At 43.6% G+C, this 25,771-nt stretch overlaps 1 protein-coding gene across 3 annotated transcripts in view; it reads left to right on the top strand.

Annotated features, from left to right (window-relative positions):
• RANBP10 (RAN binding protein 10) overlaps nucleotides 1-25,771 on the top strand; it is a 59,362-nt gene that overhangs the window by 17,001 nt on the left and 16,590 nt on the right. For all 3 annotated transcript variants that reach the window (XM_063437278.1, XM_063437277.1, XM_063437279.1), the window contains exons 3-8: nucleotides 3,356-3,408; nucleotides 12,304-12,471; nucleotides 21,139-21,161; nucleotides 22,613-22,797; nucleotides 24,156-24,268; nucleotides 25,563-25,671. In XM_063437278.1, the coding sequence (XP_063293348.1) occupies nucleotides 3,356-3,408; nucleotides 12,304-12,471; nucleotides 21,139-21,161; nucleotides 22,613-22,797; nucleotides 24,156-24,268; nucleotides 25,563-25,671 (651 nt within the window). The remainder of the gene's footprint in view (nucleotides 1-3,355; nucleotides 3,409-12,303; nucleotides 12,472-21,138; nucleotides 21,162-22,612; nucleotides 22,798-24,155; nucleotides 24,269-25,562; nucleotides 25,672-25,771) is intronic.

Genomic DNA, 25,771 nt, shown 5'->3' with positions numbered 1-25,771 from the left:
TGGTAGCAAGAAATATGGATCCTTCAACTGTTTTCACAATAAGATATCTGGCTTAGGTTTATGTCGGCAGACACATCATTAAAAACCTCAACTATTATCTTTGAGGCTACAGTGTAGCTTCTTTCTTGGCAAAATAACGCTGTGTGGCAGCCAGAGGTATGAAGGAAATCCTTTTAAGCCAACAAGATGGGCTACATTTACTGCAAATGCTTCAGGAATACGATGGGGCGCTCACCCACATTCTCGTCTATTGCAAGGTAACTGGTCAGGAAGAATGAAGAAGGATCTTTCTTCAAATCACACAGACTTGAAGCTAATTTTTTATTTTTTGGGGGGATTGTCCATCCACTTGCAATCAGACAACACCACTATGGTTGTATATTTGAGGCGACATAGGAGAACAAGAGTGAAGGACTAGCAAATCTCTGTTCACAAGTTATATATTGGGGAGAATGTCCTCTTGAAGCCACTTAAGTAATTGGTGCCATCAATTTACTTGCAGATAACTGTAGTGTTACTTATCCAGTCCTCTGTTTGGGTCACGCATGCCGTGGCACATTCCCTCCTCTCAGTACTTGGAGAAATATGCTCAAAAAAGACAGAGATGTACTGATGATACAGTAGAAACCACAGGTGGTAGCAATAAATAAATGTATAGAAAGTCTAAAACTGGCTCAAGGATATAACTTATGGGGTGCTACCTTGTCTTGGTGAGCAGCACAGAGGATATCCCTGGAAAATTGTATGGTGCAATGTATAAATATAATTAAAACAAGTAAAAGCAAATTATAAAAAGGAAACAATAGAACAAAATGGAAATTCTCTTTGCCTGAGAAGTGTTTTTCTGACACTGGCCCGTTTCAATCATAGAATATGCTGCCTATGTTGGGAATCTCTTTTAAAGTGCGTGCTAATGCTTGCTATTGTTCAATTGTCCAATTGGAATCTTCACAGAGAAAAGTACTGGAAAATTTCTGTCGAGTTCATGCGTTCTGAAACGCTAGTGACTTATCGGCCAGCTTGGTGTTGCGTCACTTCTGGTATCACGAAACACTCAGTCTTTCTGTATATGTTTAGTATCACTCATTTCCATTGAAACACAAGCGAGCATGTAATGAGGAATCCTATAAGTACAAATTAGTAGGTTTCTCTACTCTTATTAAATGGGAATATTTACTTTTCACACATTAGGCTCCTTAATATCGACTGAGCATCATTTCAGTGTCACAGCATACTTGGTTATTATTGCCGACTTTGTGCACCCCTTTATGTTCACAATCTACCCTTCTTCTAAAGGCTATTATTTCTAGCAGGAGAAAAATCACAAACCTTCTATCACCTCCAACTGGATCCACAAACATGACCATTATTTCAGTGTACCCCTGTTACAAGATCACACCTTTGGTGGAACACGAATGTTTCTAAAACCTTATCAAATCTCCATCTCGAAAGCAGGCTCAGCATTTTGTTGAATTTTTTTAAATGAGCAAGAATGTGTGTAAAATTCAGAGGTTTTCTTCTGTAGAAGGCCAGTGTGTATGAATACAGGGGTTTATTTGTATAGAGAGATACATGTTAAGAGGTGTATTTACCCTCCCTTCCCCTGCCCACCACCTGTCAGAATTTCTTATGACTGTAATGATTGTGGGAGTTTGAGTATTGAGAAGAGAAACAAATAGACACTATTTAAAAGGGGGGGGAAATGTACCGGTAAATGACTTGCTTGTTGGAGTTGAAAAGGTTGTTCTCAAAAAGTTATTAATTTTACTAGTTTAAAAGAAGAATTTAGCAGAATAACAACTGTATCTTCTCAACTTGAAAGCAGTAGATACAGTAACTCGGAAAATGGCAGCAATTATGTGATAGGTGAATCCATTAATTGCAACAATGTATAAATCGGTAAAAGAGAAATCCCCCTTTAAGAGTCATTCAAAGGAACCAGAGATCACATGAACTTCAAAAAAGAAAAGGAAATCTGTTTGTGAAAGCCTGAAGTCAGTTAGTGTAAGATGTTCCATAATTCGTAATGCTAGAAACCAAGTCAAAGTCATGTCCAGTAAGAGTAAATCCTAATAACTACCAAGGTCAATCGGATCAGGTCAAGAGCCAAGGGAGTAGAGAAGATTTCTGGGTAGAATGGTCGGCGGCCTCTGTAGGTATTCTGAGAGTCTATAAAGCAAAAATATTGGCGAAACAAGAGTTCACAATCTGGATTGATGGAATGTAAGGGCACTGGTGAACTGAATAGGTGAGCTTAAATGCGTCATTAAGGTAGAAAAAGTTAATTTCTTGTTCCCTAACATGCCAGAGAACTTTAGATCTATGCTCCTTATCTAAATAAGGCAACAAATCACGGCATAGAAGCATATTACCAGACCTTAGAGTGGATGGGTTTAATTACTATATTGAGACTGAACAGACAAGGAACATTTGGGTTTGAGGTCTAAGCATATGAAAGATCAAGGTAACATATAGAAAAGTCGTGTTCCAGAAATCAAAATAATTGTATAGCAAATACAACCAAAAAAAGTGGAGTGAGCAGAGATCCTAAAAATACTGTGTAAATGCCTATACATCCAGTGATTTAACTTGTGCCAAAATATATGTATATGTGTTTCTATGTTCCAGCAGCACACATAAAGTGACAGTGTATGTGTCTTAAAATACTTATCACAATAATTTTCAAAACAAAGAACCTAAAAAAATAATCATACAGAAACTTAATTGTGCAGACCATCAGCTATATGAATAAAACAAATTGTGCTTTAAAAAGGGTATATCTGCGGTTTTAACTCACATTTCCCAGAGCCCTATCAACCCTGGCTCTGGGTATAGATGGCTTCACAGGAGAGGGAAATATCCCACACTGTAGGAAGTCTGCCACACACTTGCTTCAACTTAAATTCCTGATAGGGAGAAACCAAACACAGAAGAACCCAGCGGTGCAGTATAAAATTTATCTGAGAGTAATAACATAAAAGAACTGCTTACTAGAAGTCCTGGTGGATTTCTCAGCCGGGTTTCCACAATTGCACTTTACTCCTATATCCAATACACCAAGCAGATCTTTTTCCGGGTTCCTTCCGCGTTTGGCTCCACCTTCCAATGATGTGTGAGTGACCTGTTTTGCCTGCCTCTTGAGCTTCTTCCTGACGTGTATTGATGATGTAATGTTAAAGTAATTTAATATACACAACTGCAGTATTTGAAATAAGCCCTATTATTTCTCATGTTGGCAAAGGATAAAGAATTGTTATGCATTTATCACAGTATTAATTAAAATATTTCTAATCACACTATAGCAATTCACCTAGCAGTGTTCTGGAGGTTTATATTTACCCTTCTTTTATTACAGGTACATGGGAATTGGTTTGTCTGCGCAGGGTGTCAACATGAACAGATTGCCTGGTAAGTTATTCGTTCCTTCCCTTTCTGTGACTTTTGCTTCCATATTATTAGCTTGTTTAGGACAAACTAATTTATTTATGTCACAGTCTGTTAGTTCCTTGCTCCCGCATCTAAGTAAACATTACTGACACATTTATTGGAAGGTGGATAGAGTTACATAGGAAGTATATCACTTGGCCAAAGTATTTTGTGTTGACAATGATTTTTCATGCATGCACAGCATCTACAGAGAAATGTTTGCAAGCGGTTGTGTGATTAGCTATGTAGTCAAAAGTGCCTAGGAGCGCAGGAACTGTGGTGGGTAACCACTTCCCAATGTTAGGGCGTGCTATGCCGTCCTACAAAAGGAGCGTTTAACGCCGTTATCTGAACGATTGGGCCATCTAGCACTTATGCTCGACCTGCTTGCTAGATCCAATCATCATCTAGTCCACTTGGAGTCTTGTTATTGCGATGACACTGCGTTCACGTGACTTGGATCGGTTTGATTTACATGTTGGCTCCAGGGGGACTGCCTGGGTTTTCAGGAAGATCACCCAACATATAATTAATAAAACCCTTTCGTACAGGTAGAGAATGGCCTTAATAAGCTTTCCCCTCTGGTGATCTCTGGTGCTAACTGCAAGACAACCATATCCTGTTGAACATTAGTAAATGGGGGTTCACAGGACCAAGCCTGGAGTTCACACATTCTCCTTGCTGAGGTACTAGCCACTAGGGATCGACCGATTATCGGTTTATCGGCCACTATTCCGAATGTTGTTTGTTTTTTGGAAGTATCGGCTGATAATCACCGGCAATAATGATAATGAATGAGTGGCCCGGCGCGTCCATAGGGCGGCACAAGCGGCTGCCTTAGGGCGCACTGGCCTGGGGAGGGGGGGAGGCACTATGTTGGAGTTACTGGCAGGAGGTGGTCGCACAGCGCTCCCTCCTGCCAAGCACTCTGTGTAGCGTGGCCGAGCGGAGAAGTGCGCACTGCGGTAACGGATCTTATCGAGACTGAATCTGAATCTCCTGTACTGCTCAACTCGGCCACGCTACCAGAGACACACCGAGGAGCGGGGACCAAGGAGGGGCACTAAGGGACAGGGATGGGGGGGGGATTCTATGGGACGGGGTGTTAATGATCACTTTGGGATGGGGGTGTAGAACACTATGGGACATGGGGGTGGGAGAACACTATGGGACAGGAGGGGGGGGGTGAAGAACACTATGGGTGAGAGGAACATTAAGGGAGGACTCAGGGTGGGGGGGGGACCACTAAAAGAGAAGGGAGAGGAACAGGGGAATAGGGTGGGGGGGGCACTAAAAGACAGGTAAGGATTGGAGAGGAGGGGAGTTCCTACTGCACATATTTACAAACACACACACTGCATCCACTACACACACACACTGCATTTACTAATAAAATACTCTCACTGCATCCACTACACACACACACATAAATATTCTTGAAAACATAAAAAAAAAATCTGACTGGCATGTATATTTTGTGCATTTACCACTTAATAAAAAAAATATTAAAAAAAAAAATATTGTAAATGTAAGCTATCGGCCTGAAAGTTCACAGATTATTGGTATCGGCTGTAAAAAAATCAATATCAGTCGATCCTGACTAGCCACCAGCAACAGCACTTTTCTGTGCTATCATCATTGAGCTCCTGCTAGAGGTTCGAATTATGGTTTAGTCAGATCCTGTGAGACCAGTGGTACGTCACATATTGGCCTCAAAACACTCAGTGGAGGCTTGAGTTTAATCGCTGCTTACATGTAGCAAAGCACCAGGGGCTCCAGTGCTCAATGGGTACACATTAATGTGGAAAGTGCAGATATGTGCTCCTCTAGAGTGTCATAACTCGGACCCCCTTCTAGGCCTGATTGAGGAGTAATTCCATCCTCTATTCTTGAGACCAACAGACAAATGCATGCCAAGTCTTGTAAAGTAATTATAGGAATGTAAGAGGATCTCAATGACCGTCTTAGGGATGCCTATACTTATAGATACTCCCGCATCAACACTTCCACTGTCTCCTTTTGAATTACCTTTAGGAAAGTTGAAAACAGGAAAAATATGTACATCAGACTAAAATTCCAAATTTGATTCGGCGCATTCTGACCTTGAGCGTTCTGGTCCTAAAATCTAGAAAAATACTTCTGGACCTGGTAGTTCTGAGAAATGGCCATCAGATTTGCGTAGGGTATCAGTCAAATCTGAGTCAACCTTGAGGATATGTCAGGACATAGTTGCCATTCCACCTTGTCCACCGTTACCATTGTATTCTGATCCCCTGGTTGTTTTGCTGTGCCCTGATCATCATGGGCTGTAATTGCCTCATCAAAATGTGGCTGTGAGATCCACCTTGACGATTGATATAGCATACAGTCGGATTGATATTTGAGCAAATTTGGACCCACTGGTTCTTCTGCAACCCTCTGAAGTGAAGAAGAACCCTGAAAATGACTTGTCATTCCATAAATTGAATGGTAATACGAATATTGTGCCTTCCCTTATCCACAGTCCTTGTGTAACATGGTCAAAACACTGTGCAACCAATCCTTGAAAACTGGAATCCGAGCTTATAATTCACCAATGAGGTTCTGTTCACTGGAAACCCAGTTTCCAGGCAAGGTGTAACTCCACTGATGGTGACATCCTCAGTTGCTGGCTCCAATTAATCTTTTTCTTGTTGAACCAAGATAGGAAGGACCTTTGAGGAATCCCGAGATGCCATTGGGCCCATCTGACAAGTCTGATGGTGGAAGCAAGGATTCCTAGTAGTTTATTTATTATTTATTATTTATTTATTTATTAAAAATTCTTAAGAAACGCAGTCTTATTACCCATAGGGTCTCGATGCGCATACCAGCAATAAAAAACAGACAAAACAATATCCAGCAAACAACAGCATTATAATCACATGCATTTGGACCAGGTTAAAAATTTTAATGTCATCCCGTAAGCCTGAGCAAATAAAGCTGTTTTTAAGCTCCGGCGGAACTTCAGTAGATCATTCTCAAGTCTTAATGTCAGAGGCAGGGAGTTCCAAAATTGCGCTCCCTGAACTTCACTCGTTCTCCCTCCGCACTTTTTCTTTTTAAAATTTGGAATCTTCAATAAGGCTAAATCAGCCGATCTCAAGGATCGACTGGGAGCATAGCGTGTGAATTTATCCTTCAGATAGTCTGGTCCCATACCATGGACTGCCTTAAATACCAAACAACCATTTTTAAACAGAACCCGTTCACGAACGAGCAGCCAATGCAAGGCTCTTAATGATGGAGTGATATGGTCATTGCGGGCCACACCCGTAAGTAGCCTTGCAGCTGCGTTCTGTATCAACTGTAGCTTGTGTGTGATGTTCTGAGGCAGTCCAAGGTACAGAGCATTGCAGTAGTCCAATCGGCTACCGATGATGGCGTTGACCACCGAGATTTGATCAGAGGAGGCAATGAATCTAAAAATAGACCTCAGAAGCCTCAGGTGGTAGTGGCAAGAGCTTACCACCTGATTAATCTGGGGCTTCATTGTCAACCTGGAGTCGAAAATGACTCCCAGATCTCTGACCTTGGTGGCAGGACTCTGAGGTGGAGAAAACGAGTCCGGCCATGAGGGAAAGATACTATTCACCTCCTGGTTACTGAAGATGATGCATTCAGTTTTGGAGCCATTAAGTTTTAGATAATTGGCTCCCATCCACGACTGGATATCCTGTAGGCAGGAAGAAAGATTGATTTGATCCTCCTTTTTCTTGGCCAGGCGAAAATACAACTGGGTATCGTCGGCATAGATATGATAGGGAAGCGTGTGGCGGCGGATGATATGGGTCAGTGGCCTCATATAGATGTTAAACAGTTGCATATACTTTCTTGCTGTTGCCAAGCGAAAATGAAAAAACTGGCCGAGAAAACTTCCACAATCTGTGGAACTGTTCCTGAGATAGGGAAAAAGCAGAGCATATAATTTTACACCCAGAAATGTCAACTTTTGAACTGGTGTGAAACTGCTTTTCTTGATATTAATCAAGCAGTCAAACTTCAGGAATTCTGAAAGAACTATATCCCTCTGTGTGCCTGCCTTCTGTGGGTCTGAGACTACCAGAAGTTGATCATCTAGATCAGCGGTTCCCCTGGGGGTACGCGGAAAAATTTGTGTAATGGTGGCAGTGCTGGCCACCGCACAAGCTGGGAACTGCTGCCTGAGTCCATCGGGTGACCCATGCACATTGGGCCACCCGATACACATGTGCCTTCAGGGGTCCGGTTGCGCGCTGCGGCAGGTTAATAGCGCGACGGACCCCTGTGTTACGTGCTGCCAGAACTGGGAGGAAGTAAAAGCTACTTACTTCCAGTTTGCACATAAAGCACGCCACGCGGGAGAGGGGGGGGGACGGGCAGGCGGAGTGGCCCGGGAGAGCAGCAGGACGCCAACTCCCACCAGACCCAGTCAGCCAAAAGGTAGGGTTTTGTATCTGTATGTGTGTATCTGTGTGTCATGTATGTGTCTCTGCATGTGTTAGTGTGTGTCATTGTATGTGTCTGTATGTCGGTGTATGTGCGTCAGTGTGTGTATCTGTATGCCATTGTGTATGTGTCTGTGTGTCATTGTGTGTATCTGTATGCCAGTGTGTATGTGTCTGTGCGTCATTGTGTGTATCTGTATGCCAGTGTGTATGTGTCTGTGCGTCATTGTGTGTATCTGTATGCCACTGTATGTGTCTGTGCGTCACTGTGTGTATCTGTATGCCAGTGTATGTGTCTGTGCGTCACTGTGTGTATCTGTATGCCAGTGTATGTGTCTGTGCGTCACTGTGTGTATCTGTATGCCAGTGTATGTGTCTGTGCGTCACTGCATGTGTCTGTGCGTCACTGTGTGTGTATCTGTATGCCAGTGTATGTGTCTGTGCGTCACTGTGTGTGTATCTGTATGCCTGTGGGTCTGTATGTGTCCGTGTCACTGTGTGTGTTTGTGTGTTTGTGTGTGTGTCACAGTATGTGTCTCTGCATGTGTCACAGTGTGTGTATCTGTATGTGTCTGTATGTCAGTGTATGTGTTCTGTCCTTTTAAATATTAGTATTGCAATTTTTCTTGTTCATTCCCTCTGCTGTTGTTAAGGCTTTTTATCTACTCTACCTATCAGATTTTTGGGCGACATCACAAAAATAAGCTTAAACTCTATTGGAAATGCTCTACTTCACCTGACAGTCCCCTATTGTTTCTTAATGGAGCTCATTAGTTTGCAAATAGGCGGGGCAAAAGTCACCCTTATTAAACAGGTCAGCCTACTAACATTTTATAGGCTATTTGCACTGTAACGGAACTCCCCGTAATTCCGACAGAGTACCTTACGTTGATGGATGCTTCCTAGCCTGCACTGAGGACCACAAGCACTGCACTGGACACCACAACCACCACAGACTCCACAACCACCATAGCTTAACTGGAGTCTTGCTGTCTGCTATCCACCCTGAATCAGCTTCTGTCCTCCAGGACCATGTGGGAAAGACCCTTCCACCCTGTATGAACCTCCAGCATCCAGTACTGTGTGGAGAGCGTAACAGGAACAGCTCTTAAAAGAGCTAAGTGACTAAGGCTTAAGGGTGTATGCAGAGCATAGCAATCCCCAGTGAGAGTATAGCTGTCCCCTCCAATCACAAGACAAGACTACGTGTTGAGGGTCACAAAGAACTGTCTAAAACTTTATTTTCCTTGGGACTAGCTCATATGGTCATTACATTAACATTGCTGTGAAAACTCAATAAAATTACAAACCGTCAAATCATAGCAGGCAACATACAGTGACTTATTCTAACACAATGGCATATTTTCAAAGAGGTGGGGGAGACAATAATTAACAGAAACTATCTCACATGCCTGCAGAATAAGCAATATGCAAATCTACCCGAATATGCAAATGAACCAGTCTTGCGATTCAGGTAGTGCATATTGCTGTTGCTACCAACAGAGGGCACTAGACAAGCTCCATAGCCAAATCCACCTAGCTGATAGCAAACCTCAGCAGTACAGGAGAGCAGGCAATACATCCCTGGGGCCATAGTCACATGGCAGGAGGCTGGCAATCAGTCTTCTCCAATGCCCAGTGGTAAGGCTGGTTCCGCCACATGCACCAAAGAGTGGAGTTGTCAGTACTCCAGTTCCCCTTATGCAGTTGAAGGAGAGGATCGCTGGCCAGTGAGGTATGTAGTTCTGGTTACCAGACTCCTCTCTCCCAACCTCACACAGCTCCCTCTTGTCCTGCCTCACACAGCTCCCTCTTGTCCTGCCTCACACAGCTCCCTCTTGTCCTGCCTCACACAGCTCCCTCTTGTCCTGCCTCACACAGCTCCCTCTTGTCCTGCCTCACACAGCTCCCTCTTGTCCTGCCTCACACAGCTCCCTCTTGTCCTGCCTCACAGCTCCTCTCCTTGCCTGTTGCCATTAGCGCAAACTAAAATGGAGCTAGCAGCCACTTCCAGCCTCTTAGACAGGACAGTGGCTGCTTTAATTTGCACTAATGGCAACAGGCACTGCTGTAATTTGATGAACTCCATGGCCAGCTCCCACGCTGAATGACAGGACTTATTTAAGGCAGGCACCTAATGTGTGATCGGGTACCTGCTTAAATAAACTGTACAGACAGGCAGCGTAGGAGCCAGCCGGGGAGTGCAGACAGAGTTAATTTAAAACGTGCCCGGCTAAATCCCTCCCTTCTCTATTGTACAAACAGACACTGACAGCGGTGCCTACCTTGCCTCGCAGCTCCCCCTCGATACTGATAATGTGCCTGCCACATTGCTTTCACCTGTAATTCAGTCAGTCATTACATGGACAGCGATGCTTGCCATTTAGTCCCCTCTGTACAGCAAAGTATGGCAGGCACCCTATGTTAGAGTTCCCTCAGACCCTGCTTGCCATGAGCCCAGCACAATAGCCACATAGTGACAGACACCACGCCAACAGCAGGTGCCTGTCACTGAAGCAGCCTGACCACTGGGCAGGCTACTTGTTTATTAAGTTATTTTTTTGATTGTAGCTATAAAAAAATTTCCTCAGGAGAGGAAATGTTATAACTAAAAATGTCAATGCAGAGCTTTTGTTTTACATTTTTTTTCTTTTTGCTAGAGAAATTCTATCTAGCATTTCACGGTGAAGCATTTTTTTAAAGTAATCCTTTGGCGGCATCTTGTGGATAAATTGTGAATTATACTGTTAATTTTTTATTTAGCCTCAAAATGGCAACTTTATTTAACTCATTAATAGGAATATGCTTTTATGCTATATTCCCCATATATGTGATCATCCATATATTGGTAGGTACTGGTGCCAAATTGACCATTTCCTATTCATGACTGAATTGAAATTGATTCATGAAGAAAAAAAAAAGGTCCAAGTCAAATCCCTGTGTCCAGTTTGGTGCTTTTAGCAAAAAAATGTGTGAAGGGGGAGCAGATTTGCGTAGGTAATCTAATAAACTGTCCAGATATTTTTTTAATGGGGACCATTTGTTCACCCAAAGGTTGATGTCAAAGTTTACAAGCCAGTGGAGTATTAATTTATTAGATTTTTCATAAAACATTTGACTTGACTCTAAAAGAGACTTTCAAACACCATTAGTAAACTGCAGGTTTCTTTTAAATTGTTTGTTGCTTGGTTTATGCAAAATTATTACTGAATACCGCGCTTAGTTTTTTTTAATTTTTTTTTTTTTTTTAAATATCTCCAGCCACCCTTCTGTTATGTTACTTTACCTTATGTGCCAGGAGGGTGCCTTGGAGTCTTCATGCTCCTCTCCCCTCATGCTGCGGCTGCCTCCTCCTGCACTCTCTCCCTGCAGGATGCTGGGAGGAAGTGACAGGCTGTTACTTCCTCCCAGCCGACCGACATTACAGGGGCCCGGTCGTTGTTTTAATAGATCGCGGCATCTGACCGGGTCCCTGTTCAGCAGTAATGTTTCTATAATCTTAGCACTGGGGAAACATTCCGCAGCACCCCTGTGTGCACGTTGCAGCCCCCCAGGGCGCCACAGCACACAGTTTGGGAACCGCTGGTAAATGATATTGTATAGAAGTACAGTGTGTTGTTTACTGAATACTTATACTTTCTCTGTACTTTTACGAATATTCGTTTTTGCACATTAAGGCTCACAACAAGCGTATGGACTTCTCATGCTGGTTTATACAAAAATAAAAAACAAGTATTTTTTTGGAAACTAAATATATTCCATTATTCTTTCCAAGTAGGTTTAGAGAACGTGGTAACATTTAGATATTTTTTTTATATTGCATTATATGAGGGATTGACCCTGGTACCAGTACATCATGTTCATAAATAGTTGAGTGCCTTCAAAACAAGTATTATTATTTTCTATATGCTACAAAATTTAGAAATGTAACTTTTCTTATTCCCGTTATTGTTTAAATTAGGGTGGGTGTGGGCTAAAGTTTAAAGCTATGGAACTAGGATAAGATGTTTTGAAGAGGTGGGTGACAAAAGTTGGTATAATTGGTGAGTGGGAGATTGTAATAGGAGTAGCAGAGGCAGATTGCCTGCATATTTTTCTTAGCTACACCTCATTGTTTGGGTGCAATGCTTGTGTGACGCAGCACTGCTGACATCATGCATGACACGTTAGTTTCCCTGTTCTCTTAAGATTCGTGACAAACACATAATTTTAAGATTGAATGATGCTGTACTGCACCGGTCAAGTCTCCTGGAATTGTGCAGAAGGCCGCTGGTTTCTCTTTATATCTTTGCCTTCATGTTTATAATTTATCCTTAGCCCAGTCTTGTCCAACTGAGAAATGCATTTTTTTTTTTTTGTTTGTTTAACTTCCACAATAAAAATATTTTGCTCCTAATAAAATAATTTTCTTTTTGTGATTTTTATTTTACAGGGTGGGATAAACATTCTTATGGTTACCATGGTGATGATGGACATTCATTCTGCTCTTCGGGGACTGGACAACCTTATGGACCTACTTTTACCACGGGGGATGTAATTGGCTGCTGTGTTAACTTAATCAACAACACTTGTTTTTACACTAAGAATGGACATAGTTTGGGTCAGTGTAACTGCCATCAACTTCTTACTTTCTGATACATGTCCGTTGATTATGGTTTTTTCATTAGCTGTTGTTATAATTATTATTGCATCATAATGGAAGTGAGTTAGAGAAGGTGCACATGAGACAGATTTGGTATTTGTTACAGACCACAACAATGTTGGTAAGGCTGGTAAGGTAATGCCACGTTTAAAAAGGAGCATTGATTCTCCGGATGAAAATATAACTTGTCCTTTTGATAAATCAATGGTAACACCTCACCTTGCCGTACTGTTTTGGCACCTGTTCTAATGAAGGATATTATGGCACTAGTAAAAGTGTAGAGGCTACAAAATTAACCACTTCTCGATTTTTGAAGTGTGCTATGTCGTCCTACAAAAGGAGGTCTTTAACAACATTATGGTGGCAAAGCACACTCTAATGATCTGCCCTCTGACCGGCACTCCTTCTTACCCACTGTGCCATTCGCAATCATGAGGCTTGCTTGACAACCAAGACAATCCCCGTGCAGCTAATCAAGCATATCAGATTCATGCGATCGCAGTGACACCACAATCATGTGCCTTGGATTGGCTGCAGGGGGACTGCTTGGGAATTGACCCTGCAGAAATATCTGAGAATTGACCCTGTAACTTATAAAACCTGCAGATGAGGGGCATCATTGCACTTGTGGGGTATCGCAGCATATAAATATGCTTACTCTTTTGCAGCAAAAGCTGACCGTTTTTATGACATTCAAAGTTAAAGGGACACTATAGTCACCTGAACAACTTCAGCTTAATGAGGTTGTTCAGGTGAGTGCTACAGCTACCCGGAGCCTTTTTCTTGTAAGCACTGTATTTTCTGAGAAAATGCAGTGTTTACATTGGAAGCTTGGAACACCTCTTGTTGCAGTCAATCAGACGGCCACCAGAGGGACTTCCGAGTTCAGAGGCCCTAAAAAGGCCTCTCGTCCGATGCATTCTGGGTGAATGCATCAGACGGGCTATCAGCACACAAAGCACTGTGAACGCGCTTTGTGTGCTGATAGCCTGTCAGCACTGCTGTGGGCGTGGCTTCAGCTGACAGCTTCAGCTTCAGCTTCAGCTGACAGCTGAAGCCCGAACCCACAGGGACGCTTACTGTCCACAATAGTGGTTGAAGGGGGGGGGGGGGGAGACCTACTCTCCTTCCCCCCCCCCGGCCCCCACCGCTGTGCGGCGGGTGGGGGCCCTAAAATTATCAATAAGGGGGGGACCTATTGTCCCCCCCCGGCCCCCACCCCTGAGCGGTGGGTGGGGGCCCTAAAATTATCGATAAGGGGGGGGACCTACTGTCCCCCCCCCGGCCCCCACCCCTGTGCGGCGGGTGGGGGCCCTAAAATTATCAATAAGGGGGGGACCTATTGTCCCCCCCCCCGGCCCCCACCCCTGAGCGGTGGGTGGGGGCCCTAAAATTATCGATAAGGGGGGGGACCTACTGTCCCCCCCCGGCCCCCACCCCTGTGCGGCGGGTGGGGGCCCTAAAATTATCAATAAGGGGGGGACCTATTGCCCCCACCCCTGAGTGGTGGGTGGGGGCCCTAAAATTATCGATAAGGGGGGGACCTACTGTCCCCCCCCGGCCCCCACCCCTGTGCGGCGGGTGGGGGCCCTAAAATTAGCAATAAGGGGGGGACCTATTGTCCCCCCCCCGGCCCCCACCCCTGAGCGGTGGGTGGGGGCCCTAAAATTATCGATAAGGGGGGGGACCTACTGTCCCCCCCCCCGGCCCCCACCCCTGTGCGGCGGGTGGGGGCCCTAAAATTATCAATAAGGGGGGGGACCTACTGTCGTCCCCCCCCCCCCCGGCCCACACCCCTGTGCGGCGGGTGGGGGCCCTAAAATTATCAATAAGGGGGGGACCTATTGTCCCCCCCCCCCGGCCCCCACCCCTGAGCGGTGGGTGGGGGCCCTAAAATTATCGATAAGGGGGGGACCTACTGTCCCCCCCCGGCCCCCACCCCTGTGTGGCGGGTGGGGGCCCTAAAATTATCAATAAGGGGGGGACCTATTGTCCCCCCCCGGCCCCCACCCCTGAGCGGTGGGTGGGGGCCCTAAAATTATTGATAAGGGGGGGGACCTACTGTCCCCCCCCGGCCCCCACCCCTGTGCGGCGGGTGGGGGCCCTAAAATTATCAATAAGGGGGGGACCTATTGTCCCCCCCGGCCCCCACCCCTGAGCGGTGGGTGGGGGCCCTAAAATGATCAATAAGGGGGGGACCTACTGTCCCCCCCGGCCCCCACCCCTGAGCGGTGGGTGGGGGCCCTAAATACAAAGGGGGGGGGGGACCCTAGTTAACCCTCCCCCCCCCAAAAAAAAAATTATCTCCCTACCTACCCCCCTCACCCTAAAAATAATGAGGGGGGGAACATTAACTAAAAACCTGTAAAAAAATAAAAAAAATAAAGAGATAAAAAAAACTTACCATTCGATGTTTTCTTTCTTCTAAAATCTTCTTTCTTCAGCCCAAAAAAGGCCAAATAAAAATCCATAATAACCGACGCAATTTAAAAAAAAAAAAAAAAAAAAAAAAAAAAAAAAATCCATCTTCACCCATGGAGGGCTCCGCGCAGACTGAGCTCCGCAGGGTGGGGAAGGCTTATAAAGCCTTGCCCCGCCCTGCAATTAGGCTAAGAACACTCTGATTGGTGGGTTTGAGCCAATCAGAGTGCTCTTTGTCATTTTACAAGCGTGGGAAAGTTCTTTGGAATTTTCCCACGCTTGTAAAATGACAGAGCACTGTGATTGGATGGCTTGAAATCCATCCAATCACAGTGCTCTGTGTCATTTTACAAGCGTGGGAAAGTTCTTTGGAATTTTCCCACGATTGTAAAATGACACAGAGCACTGTGATTGGATGGCTTGAAACCCATCCAATCACAGTGCTCTGTGTCATTTTACAAGCGTGGGAAAATTCCAAAGAACTTTCCCACGCTTGTAAAATGACAAAGAGCACTCTGATTGGCTCAAACCCACCAATCAGAGTGTTCTTAGCCTAATTGCAGGGCGGGGCAAGGCTTTATAAGCCTTCCCCACCCTGCGGAGCTCAGTCTGCGCGGAGCCCTCCATGGGTGAAGATGGATTATTTTTTTTGCGCTCGTTTTTTTTTTTTTTTTTTTTAATTGCGTCGGTTATTATGGATTTTTATTTGGCCTTTTTTGGGGCTGAAGAAAGAAGATTTTAGAAGAAAGAAAACATCGAATGGTAAGTTGATTTTATCTCATTTTTTCTTTTTTACAGGTTTTTAGTTAATGGTCCCCCCTCATTATTTTTAGGGTGAGGGGGGTAGGTAGGGAGATATTTTTTTTTTTGGGGGGGGGGGAGGGTTAACTAGGGTCCCCCCCCCCTTTGTATTTAGGGCCCCCACCCACCGCTCAGGGGTGGGGGCCGGGGGGGACAATAGGTCCCCCCCCTTATTGATAATTTTAGGGCCCCCACCCGCCGCACAGGGGTGGGGGCCGGGGGGGGGCAATAGGTCCCCCCCCTTATTGATCATTTTAGGGCCCCCACCCGCCGCACAGGGGTGGGGGCCGGGGGGGGACAATAGGTCCCCCCCCTTATTGATAATTGTAGGGCCCCCATCCGCCGCTCAGGGGTGGGGGCCGGGGGGGGGACAGTAGGTCCCCCCATCATTGATAATTTTAGGGCCCCCACCCGCCGCACAGGGGTGGGGGCCGGGGGGGGACAGTAGGTCCCCCCCTTATTGATAATTGTAGGGCCCCCACCCGCCGCTCAGGGGTGGGGGCCGGGGGGGGGACAGTAGGTCCCCCCCTCATTGATAATTTTAGGGCCCCCACCCGCCGCACAGCGGTGGGGGCCGGGGGGGGCAGTAGGTCCCCCCCCCATTGATAATTTTAGGGCCCCCACCCGCCGCACAGGGGTGGGGGCCGGGGGGGGACAGTAGGTCCCCCCCCCTTATTGATAATTTTAGAAAGCGAGCTGAGCTGTCAGTCAGACAGCTCAGCTCGCGAACGCGCATTCCGCGCACATGCGCGGTAAAGCGCTCAGGTTCTTCATAGGGCGGCATTCAATGCCGCTCTATGAAGAACGCGATTGGTCCAGCGCGAAGCCGTCCCATTGGGCCCCGCGATTTCGTCATTTTGACGAAAAGGGGGGCGCGGCCTAGCGGGGAGCTCGGCGCTGGAACGGAGGTAAGTTTTTAATATAAAAACACCGAATTTTTTTTTTTAATTAATGAAAGTTCATATAAAAGCAAGAAGGAAGGCTGGGGGACCTGTCTTTCTTGCTTTTATATGGTGACTATAGAGTCCCTTTAAAATGCAGAACATAACATTCCTTAATTTCTCACACTTTTTTTATTCGTATTAAATTGTGTACTATTTATAAAACATTTTATTTGACGACTGCAGAAATAGTTGTGAGAAAGGCTGAACTTGAAATATCTGGTATGTCTTGATGCTATTAAACCTATAGTGCCAGGAAAACGGATTTGTTTTCCTGACACTATAGGATCCCTTTAAGCACCAAAACTTGGTAAAGTGCTTTTTTTGTGTGTGTGTGTGTGTGTGTGTGTATAGATCGTGCCTCTGCAGTCTCCCTGGCACAATGGACAGTGGTTATTATAGGATTTAGTATATTTTTAACATAGAAAAAAAAATTGCCAGGTAAGCTAGAAGTGTTTCCTCTTTGAAAAAAATCAGTTTGTTACAGCTGGTCCATCAGGAACTTTTTTTTATGGGCATTAATGACTCTGCCAGGGGTGAAGGTACACTTTCTATGTGCAGTATTTCAAACTGAGACTCTATACACCATATCTAAAGCCATAAGGCAGCCCTGGTTGGAGACCTAGGGCCCAGTTGTTAGACGGTGAGCTACCTATCGTTTGTTTCCTATCTTTTGTTTCAACTTTCTTCCCCAATTAAGTCATATTTGCTATTATTTCTGCCTAGTGGGGTTTTCTTGTGACCAGTTCTTCGATATTTGATGGAAACTACGTGTGATGGGCTTATCTGTTATGTTTTGTGGACTTGAGTCGAAAAGTTTCCCACATCTGGCAAGCCTTTTTTGTGGCCCCATTTGGTTGGAGCGAGTTTTAGGCAGAGTTTTTGGAAGTTTGCAAATGTTTCTGGTGTTTAACAACGGTTGGTGCCTGTTTTGTCAAAAACGATATCATTTGAAGGTAGAACATTGTCTCCGAAGGCATGTGGTAGAGGAACTGCAGCTCAGCATAAGGCATGAGTGTCTTGTTTTGGAATAAATTGTAAACTCCCTGTACCAGTCATGGTTTATGTTGGAAGTAGCCAAGACTCAGGAAAAGCGACTGTAGAAGTGTTGCTACTTTCTGGGCTGACTACTTGTTTAGTGAAGTGAGGGATGCTCTGAAGAATTCAAGTCTTGGCTATAAATGTCAAGACATTATAACAAGTATGCTAAATACACCATAAATCTACAATAATGTTGTTAAGTTCTTATCTGCGAGTAAGCTGGCACTTTGATGTTTCTCTAGGACGGTAATGAGGAAGGTAGAATCTCGCTTGATGGTTACTGATATTATCTCTTATTGTGGCTACGGAGTGTTGTCTCTATAGAAATTCCCATGTCGACAATACTTTAAATTTAGAAGCAGTTAATGCTGCTCTATGCTCCTAGATGCAAACCCTTTTCCATTCTGGTTGTAGTCTTGGGCTTCCTGGTGGCAGTACTTGCAGAGATGATGATAGTTGTGCCCCATGAATGCAATTTTTCCTTCCCCCTTCTGGACATTATATTATGGTCTGTCATCCGTTTCGATCTGCAATTATCCTTGCTGAAAAGCCCCAACAGTATGGTATTTGAGTGGAGCAAAGAGTGGTGTTGATTTCTTTAAATGCCTTCCTGTGGCTCAGCGTTGCCACAGAGATGTCAGCAAAGGCTGAAATATCATTGATGAGGGAGACCATTCTTCAATCCAGTAGCACACATTGCATCTTCTTTTATGTGATGGTGGTGTATCCTCACCAGTATGTCTCTAGAAACAGAAGCTGGAAGGTAAGTTGGTTTGGCTACTTTGTGTGCTTGAAACGTCAGTGAGTAGTGTGTGGAGGAGGCCATGATGGTAGGTCTGCTGGTGTTATCAACTCTGGGAAGCCTCGTAAACGTAATTGTTTGTCTCTAGTTTGGCTTCCATTTGTTTGACACGGTCTGCTAGATCGTTATGGGCTTCCACAAATTTTCCGATCATTGTCTCCATGTGAGACATACTGGAGCCCAAATCTATCTTTTCAGATATTACTCACCGCCTTTGCAGTTTATGAAATTATTTATTGGATATATTGTCCATCATAGTTTGGAGTATGGATTGTGTAATTGGTAGGGCTTCCGGCACAGGGGAGTCTTGTGGTACTTCTCCCTCACATTCGTTGTCTCTGCCATCATGTGGCAAGTCTATTGGAGCTGCTTGTTTGCTCTCGGTCTGTTGGGCCATAAAAAAAAAAGCTTGCTCTGCCCCGGTGTTCCGTGTTTCACTCGTGCTATGTTTCAATGGGCTATTAGCAGCAGAGCTACATCACCACACAGCCACGTAGTTCAAAGCCAGACCACACCCTCCCCATTGTGTTCTATTTTAATAAACAAACAAAGGAAATATATACCACCTTAAAGGGACAGAAGGAAATTCGGTGAAGTGCTTGCTCAGATTTCAAAGTTTAATTAATTTTGATTTATTTGTGTTTATTTTTCTAAACTGAAATCATCTCTTCATAATGCATGGTCACTCTATTCTATCATGTTGCATTACAGCCTCTTATGCTTGTTGCCTTTCCACAAGAAAGATTTCTTAAAGGGATCCTATAGTGCCAGGAAAACAAATCCCTGGCACTATAGGTCCCTACAGTACCTCCTCCCTCGCGCCCCCTTCCGCAGCGCTGAAGGGGTTTAAACCCCTTCAGTCACTTACCTGAATCCAGCTCCGATGTCCCTCTGCACTGGATCAGGCTCCGCCCACGCTCTGGCGGGGGAAAGACCTAATGTGCGGCAATAGCGGAACTCGCATTAGGATTTCCCCGTAGGAAAGCATTAATACATGCTTTCCTATGGGGGAAAATCTGCCGCTGGAGGTCCTCATGCAGAGCTTGAGGAAGTCCAGCATCAGATAACGGACTGAAGATCCATTTCGTTCTGGAAGCCCTCTAGTGGCTGTCTGGTAGACAGCCATTGAGTGCAGACTTAGAGCTGCAATGTAAACATTGCAGTTCTTTGGAACTGCAGTGTTTTACATTGCAGTACTAGGTGCAAAAGGGACAAAGATCCCAGACCACTTTAATAAGCTGAATTAGTCTGGGTGCCTACAGTGTCCCTTTAACTCAAATATTCACTGCTATAGAGTTTCTTAGAAGATTTTTTCATATGGCTCTGCCAGATGGTGTTCAAGCACATTCCTGGATTTCTTTCTGTCCTTCAATGTTATGACCTTCAGGTTGTGTTCATTAAACTGCATTGTGGATTTCCCACTGCATTTTTGTCTACATGGCCCAGTTTCTACAGACTTGCTTCAGCTTGACATTCTAAGTGAGACCATAAACGCCATTTGTTACGTTTGTTTTCATTCTTGTAAGGTTATGTTGATTTAATTTTCTTATAGTGTTTTTATTTTATTCCATTTTATTTTGGAATTACTGCTCAGATAAGTGGCTTTAGGTTTATAGGAAGGGACTTATTTTTAAGTTGGATCAATCTTTTTGCATATCGCTATATACAGAGGATACATAAGTCAACCCTGGGGTAATATTGCCATCAAGGGGTTCTGTACACATCATTATAAACCAAAAAAAGGTTGATTGGTTTATTCCTAGTAAGTAGAATGGGATGTCAGCCAGGGAGAATGTCCTTCTGCACTTTGTATGTAAAATTTTTGCTGTTCATACAGAGATATTTTTCCTGTGTAGCAATCTTGGGTGGATGGAGGATCAGCATTTATTTAATTATACCATGTTGCTTAAAGGACCACTATAGTGCCAGGAAAACATACTCGTTTTCCTGGCACTATAGTGCCCTGAGGGTGCCCCCACCCTCAGGGTCCCCCCCCCGCCCGGCTCTGGAAAGGGGAAAAGGGGTAAAACTTACCTTTTTCCAGCGCGGGGCGGGGAGCTCTCTGCCTCCGATCCTCCTCCGTTCTGCCTCGTCGGCTGAATGCGCACGCGCGGCAAGAGCTGCGCGCGCATTCAGCCGGTCGCATAGGAAAGCATTTACAATGCTTTCCTATGGACGCTTGCGTGCTCTCACTGTGATTTTCACAGTGAGAATCACGCAAGCGCCTCTAGCGGCTGTCAATGAGACAGCCACTAGAGGATTTGGGGGAAGGCTTAACCCATTTATAAACATAGCAGTTTCTCTGAAACTATGTTTATAAAAAACAAAAAGGGTTAACCCTAGCTGGACCTGGCACCCAGACCACTTCATTAAGCTGAAGTGGTCTGGGTGCCTAGAGTGGTCCTTTAACAATGTAAAAACCTCAACCAACCATAGGAAGGTGAACTAAGTGCCACTTGTTACTGCATGGTACATTATATTTTATTTATGGGCTATTTTACGATCTGTGGGATATGCCCTTGATTGAAATGTGTTTTTTTTTTGTTTTTTTTTATTTAGTTTTTTTTTTTTAAATATATAGTGCCCTTTAATAATGTACTTATCTCTCTTCCTCTCTAGGTATTGCTTTTACAGACCTTCCTGTGAGTATAAAATTTGATTTGATTTTTTTTCAATATGTTTTTATAATAAATTTTTGGTGTGAATGTGAAGGGGGGGGGGGGGAGGAGAGTGATACCAGTGATATGTTTACACCTTATAAAGGTTACTGTGATATGTAAATCTTAAGATTTTGTGTATTTACCCTTGTATCACTTCTCAATATTCGTTCATGCATATCAGTAAGGCAAGTTTAATTGGTTTTACTACAGGGTAAAGCATCCAGAGGTTTACATCTTGGCAACAGGGGATTTATGTATTTGAAAATGTGTAGTTGTAGGCATTGGTTTGTAGGACCCTCTCTCAGTTTCCAGGAAGTTGTGTGCCATCCATTATCTTTTTTTTCTTTCCTTATTTAAAAATTCTTTATTTTGGTAGTGCAAATGGTAAACAAGCAGGTTTGCGCCGCCACAACAGCAGGCGCAAACAGGTTTTCAGGCATAGCATAACATTTTTGTGATCATGAAAAGCATTGCATATTTGTTAGTACGGGTTGAGAGCAATAAAAGCGGGTGTTATTCGTGCAGTGCGGAGCGAGATTTGCATCTGCTTTACATATCAAGCAATTAGCACTTTTTGTTTTCTCAATTTTTGTTCAACAGGGTTGTTAACAACATAGGGTAATTAGATGACAGGGAAATTAGAGTGTAGTTGGAGCAAGCATGTGTATGTCATTAGTGCGGTAGCCCTGTAGTAGGTGTTTGCGGTTTGTCAATGAGGATTGTGAGGTGTATGAGTAGCGAGTCTGGCGGGTTCATGCTCGTTTACAGGATACAGTCGCATTGTGGGAGGGGTCTGGCAGGTGAGCAGTTCAGATTGTCGGGACAGTAATGGCTCTGTGGCCCTGAATTTGGGATGGCCCGGTGAGTGCAGATGCGAGTGGGTGTGGGGACCCCTAACCTCCTAAGGGAGGTGCACCGAGAGGGGGGGGGGAGAATGACTCAAATTGGCATTTGTGATCTGAAATGTGCCCTTGGATGAGTGGGGTGTGTAGTAGAAACCCTCCTGACTTGCAAAGTGTTCCAGGATAGGTCTTCCATTGTGGAATTATAGAACTGGGGAGACTCTGGTCTGTCAGGGAATCTCTTTTTTTGAGAGGAAGATCATGCAGGTAACATATTATGGCATTTAGGTTTTAGTGCCCTGTATGTTTTATTGAATTTAATATTTGTGTCCTTGGGATATGAGGGCATTAAAGAGTTTTTTTGTGAGCAAGGAGGCTGTGTTTCCAGTCTTAAACCTTCAATGAAACCATTGCAGTTTCTCTAAATCTGCTATGTTTTCAGCTGCAGGGTTAAGGGGCTGACAGTGCACCAGAGATGAAATGGTCTGTGTGCCTATAGTTTGCCTTTAACCATTGTCTGAAACTGGGTATTGTACTGGGCTAAGTAATGATACTAATTGTGTATATATATTTTTTTTCTTATCTCTTCAGTCCAACCTCTACCCTACTGTGGGTCTTCAAACTCCAGGGGAAATTGTGGATGCAAACTTTGGTCAGCAACCCTTTGTATTTGACATTGAAGACTACATGCGAGAATGGAGAGCAAAGATCCAGGGCACTATCACACGTTTCCCAATTGGTGACCGTCTTGGGGAATGGCAAGCAATGCTACAAAAGTAATTATCACAAGCAATTCCTTAATTCACTATTTGTCTATGAAGTGAGATTGCTTTTTTTATTTGTTAGAAAAGTTCACAACAAATCCAGGTTGTATTTTCTTGCAATCCTATAATTTGTGTATTGAATAACAAAATATATAATTTGAAAAGCAAGTCATAAAGTGTGTTCTTGAAAACATGGTTAACAGAGATCATTCTTATCTCCTAAGAGCTTACTCCTAGGTTATCATTCACGATTACCTGATCCAATTAAAGCCCTGATGTTGTGAAAAGGGGAGTCCTCTGTAATTGTTTGTCTCAAACCCTTTTCTCCTGTTACAAACACATTTTATTAATCTACAAATACCACAGATCAAGGTAGCCATAAAGTAACATCTCAATAAAGTCGTTATCCCAGAGGGTTGAGCTGTTTTCAGATCGTTTAACTTTGTTGTTGTGCCCCGTAAGTAGTGCGTCCTTTAGCCAACACAGTGATAAAGAGTGTTGGTTTAAAATTGTCTCTAGAACCCAGTTTGTGTGCATATATATTTAATCTGAAAATTATTTTCTGTGACCAGAGAGATTTCCTGGGGAGGATAGATTTATTTAAATAGGTTTTTTTTGGTCACCAATCATATCAAACCAATGTCTTACTTTGTAACAGGGACATGACCTTTTTGGTGTTTTTATACAGTTTCTGGATTATTTTACCAGTTGTCACCAAGTTTCTTGATCACTATCAAGGATTTTCATATTCAAATTGCCTGACACTTGGGACATGGGCATGCAGTTTTTTGTCTTTTTTTTACACTCCCACAGGCAAATAGATCACTCCATCGGCACTTTGTGTATTTTAGTGGGATTGCAGGTCGCTGCTATCAGTGCTTTTTGTTCAGGAGCCATGGTAGGGCAGCGTTGGGCATCTATGATTCCCAATTAAAGCCAATCGCAAGTACAGAAGGATTTCAGGATATGCCAGACATGGACAGTTTAGCAATATTTTTTTGCCTCTGTCACAGCATTCTTATACCACTGCTAATGTTACAGGACTGAAGGAAGTTTATTTACCTCAATCAAACATGAGTATTTGTTCTCTAACTTTACTGTGAAGGACTGTTTACATGGTTGGGGAATGCAATGCTGGTCACTCCTGAAATGTCGGTATCCAACTTTTCAGTATTATTTGTGAATGGGGTATATATTTTATTATGGGCAGTTTCTAAATATTGCTTATATTATCAGGGCCAATTCATGTCCAAAAGAGGTAATGTTTGAATGGAAAACATGCCTTATTTCCATATGAATGGGTGCTGAGATTGGTACAGAATTATCTTTGCAGTTGCTTAATTTTTTTTTTTTGTCCTGTGATTGTGTAGTATGGTGTCGTCATACCTGGTGCATCATGGGTACTGTGCTACAGCTACTGCGTTCGCAAGAGTGACAGAAACAAACATCCCAGAAGAGCAGATTTCTATAAAGAATAGACAAAGTAAGAAATACTGAAAAGATATGTGATATGAAGCATGTTATGACTTACTTTACTAAATACATTTTAAAGAGGTATTCACGCACATAACATGAAATAGTTATTTCTGTATTGTTTTATCTTTGATAATGATCACAAGTATCAACAACAGTGAAATGTTTTTGGAACTTTGACCAAGGAGAACAGCTGTTATATCGTGTTTATTTTTAGTGTTGTGTTTCTTGGGGAGTTTGGGATTAGTTAACACTCAGATAATATTATGAAGTTGTGTAGTTTAGGAGTAAATTGAGTCGTTTGTGTACTTAAAGAAATATAAAAGTATGTTTGCTTTAAGTTGTAAAGATTAATGATTAAGTGTCAAAAAATGCCTTTTCACAAAATGCACCGTGTGTCTTAAAGAAACACTACAGTTTGATGTAGTGGTTATAGTGCGAGGAGTGCCCTGTGCCCTCAATTGTAAGAAGTCAAATCGTTTTTGAACGGTTTGAATTCTTACCCAGGATCCTCCTCCACTACTATCCCTCAAGAACCAGAAGTCCCTCTGCAGGAACGTCATTAGCTCTTCTAACAGGAGAGCTAATTGGACTTCATACTGAGGAACCTCAGGTTCTCTGGACATGGTAGTGGAGTCAGGGAGCAGCAACCCGGCGTAAGGACTGTATGTAACACAAATTATATGAAAGTTTAAAAAAAATAAAATAAGCGCTCCAAAGCATGCAAAATGCTTACCATTGAAGGACCACTATAGTGCCAGGAAAACAAACTTATGGCCCCCCTCCCGCTGGGCTCTAGGGGGAGGAAGGGGTTAAAATCTTACCTTTCTCCAGCGTCGGGCTCCATCGGCGCTGGGGACTCTCCTCCTCCTTTCGACGTCATCGGCTGAATGCGCATGCGAGCATTCAGTCAGTCCATAGGAAAGCATTTCTCAATGCTTTCCTATGGACGTTAGCGTCTTCTCACTGTGAAAATCACAGTGAGAAGCGCCTCTAGCGGCTGCCAATGAGACCGCCACTAGAGGCTGGATTAACCCATATGTCAACATAGCAGTTTCTCTGAAACTGCTATGTTTACAGCAGGCAGGGTTAAACCTAGAGGGACCTGGCACCCAGACCACTTAATTGATCTGAAGTGGTCCTTTAACATTTTGACCTTTTGACTAGACCTGTAAAAATGTTCTCATTCTTTTGCTTCTTAACCAGTAACTTGGCTTATTTGATTGTTTATTTAGTTAAATGATTGATATGTGGCTGGTCTGAAATGTTTGATCAAATTTATTTATTTTTATATCTTTGTTTAGAAATACAGAAGTTGGTTCTAGCAGGCAGAGTGGGTGAAGCTATTGAAGCTACACAGCAGCTTTATCCTGGTCTTTTAGAACATAATCCCAACCTTCTCTTCATGTTAAAGTAGGTATATTAACTCAAATGAAAATAAGAATTTGAAGCTGGTTCAACAAATATTTACATAGTAGTGTTGAAAGTCTTACACCATGAGGAATGCACACAT

The sequence above is a fragment of the Pelobates fuscus genome, chromosome 12, assembly GCF_036172605.1.
Source record: "Pelobates fuscus isolate aPelFus1 chromosome 12, aPelFus1.pri, whole genome shotgun sequence".
NCBI classification, from domain to species: domain Eukaryota; kingdom Metazoa; phylum Chordata; class Amphibia; order Anura; family Pelobatidae; genus Pelobates; species Pelobates fuscus.
This window is presented reverse-complemented; position numbering and strand designations above follow the sequence as displayed.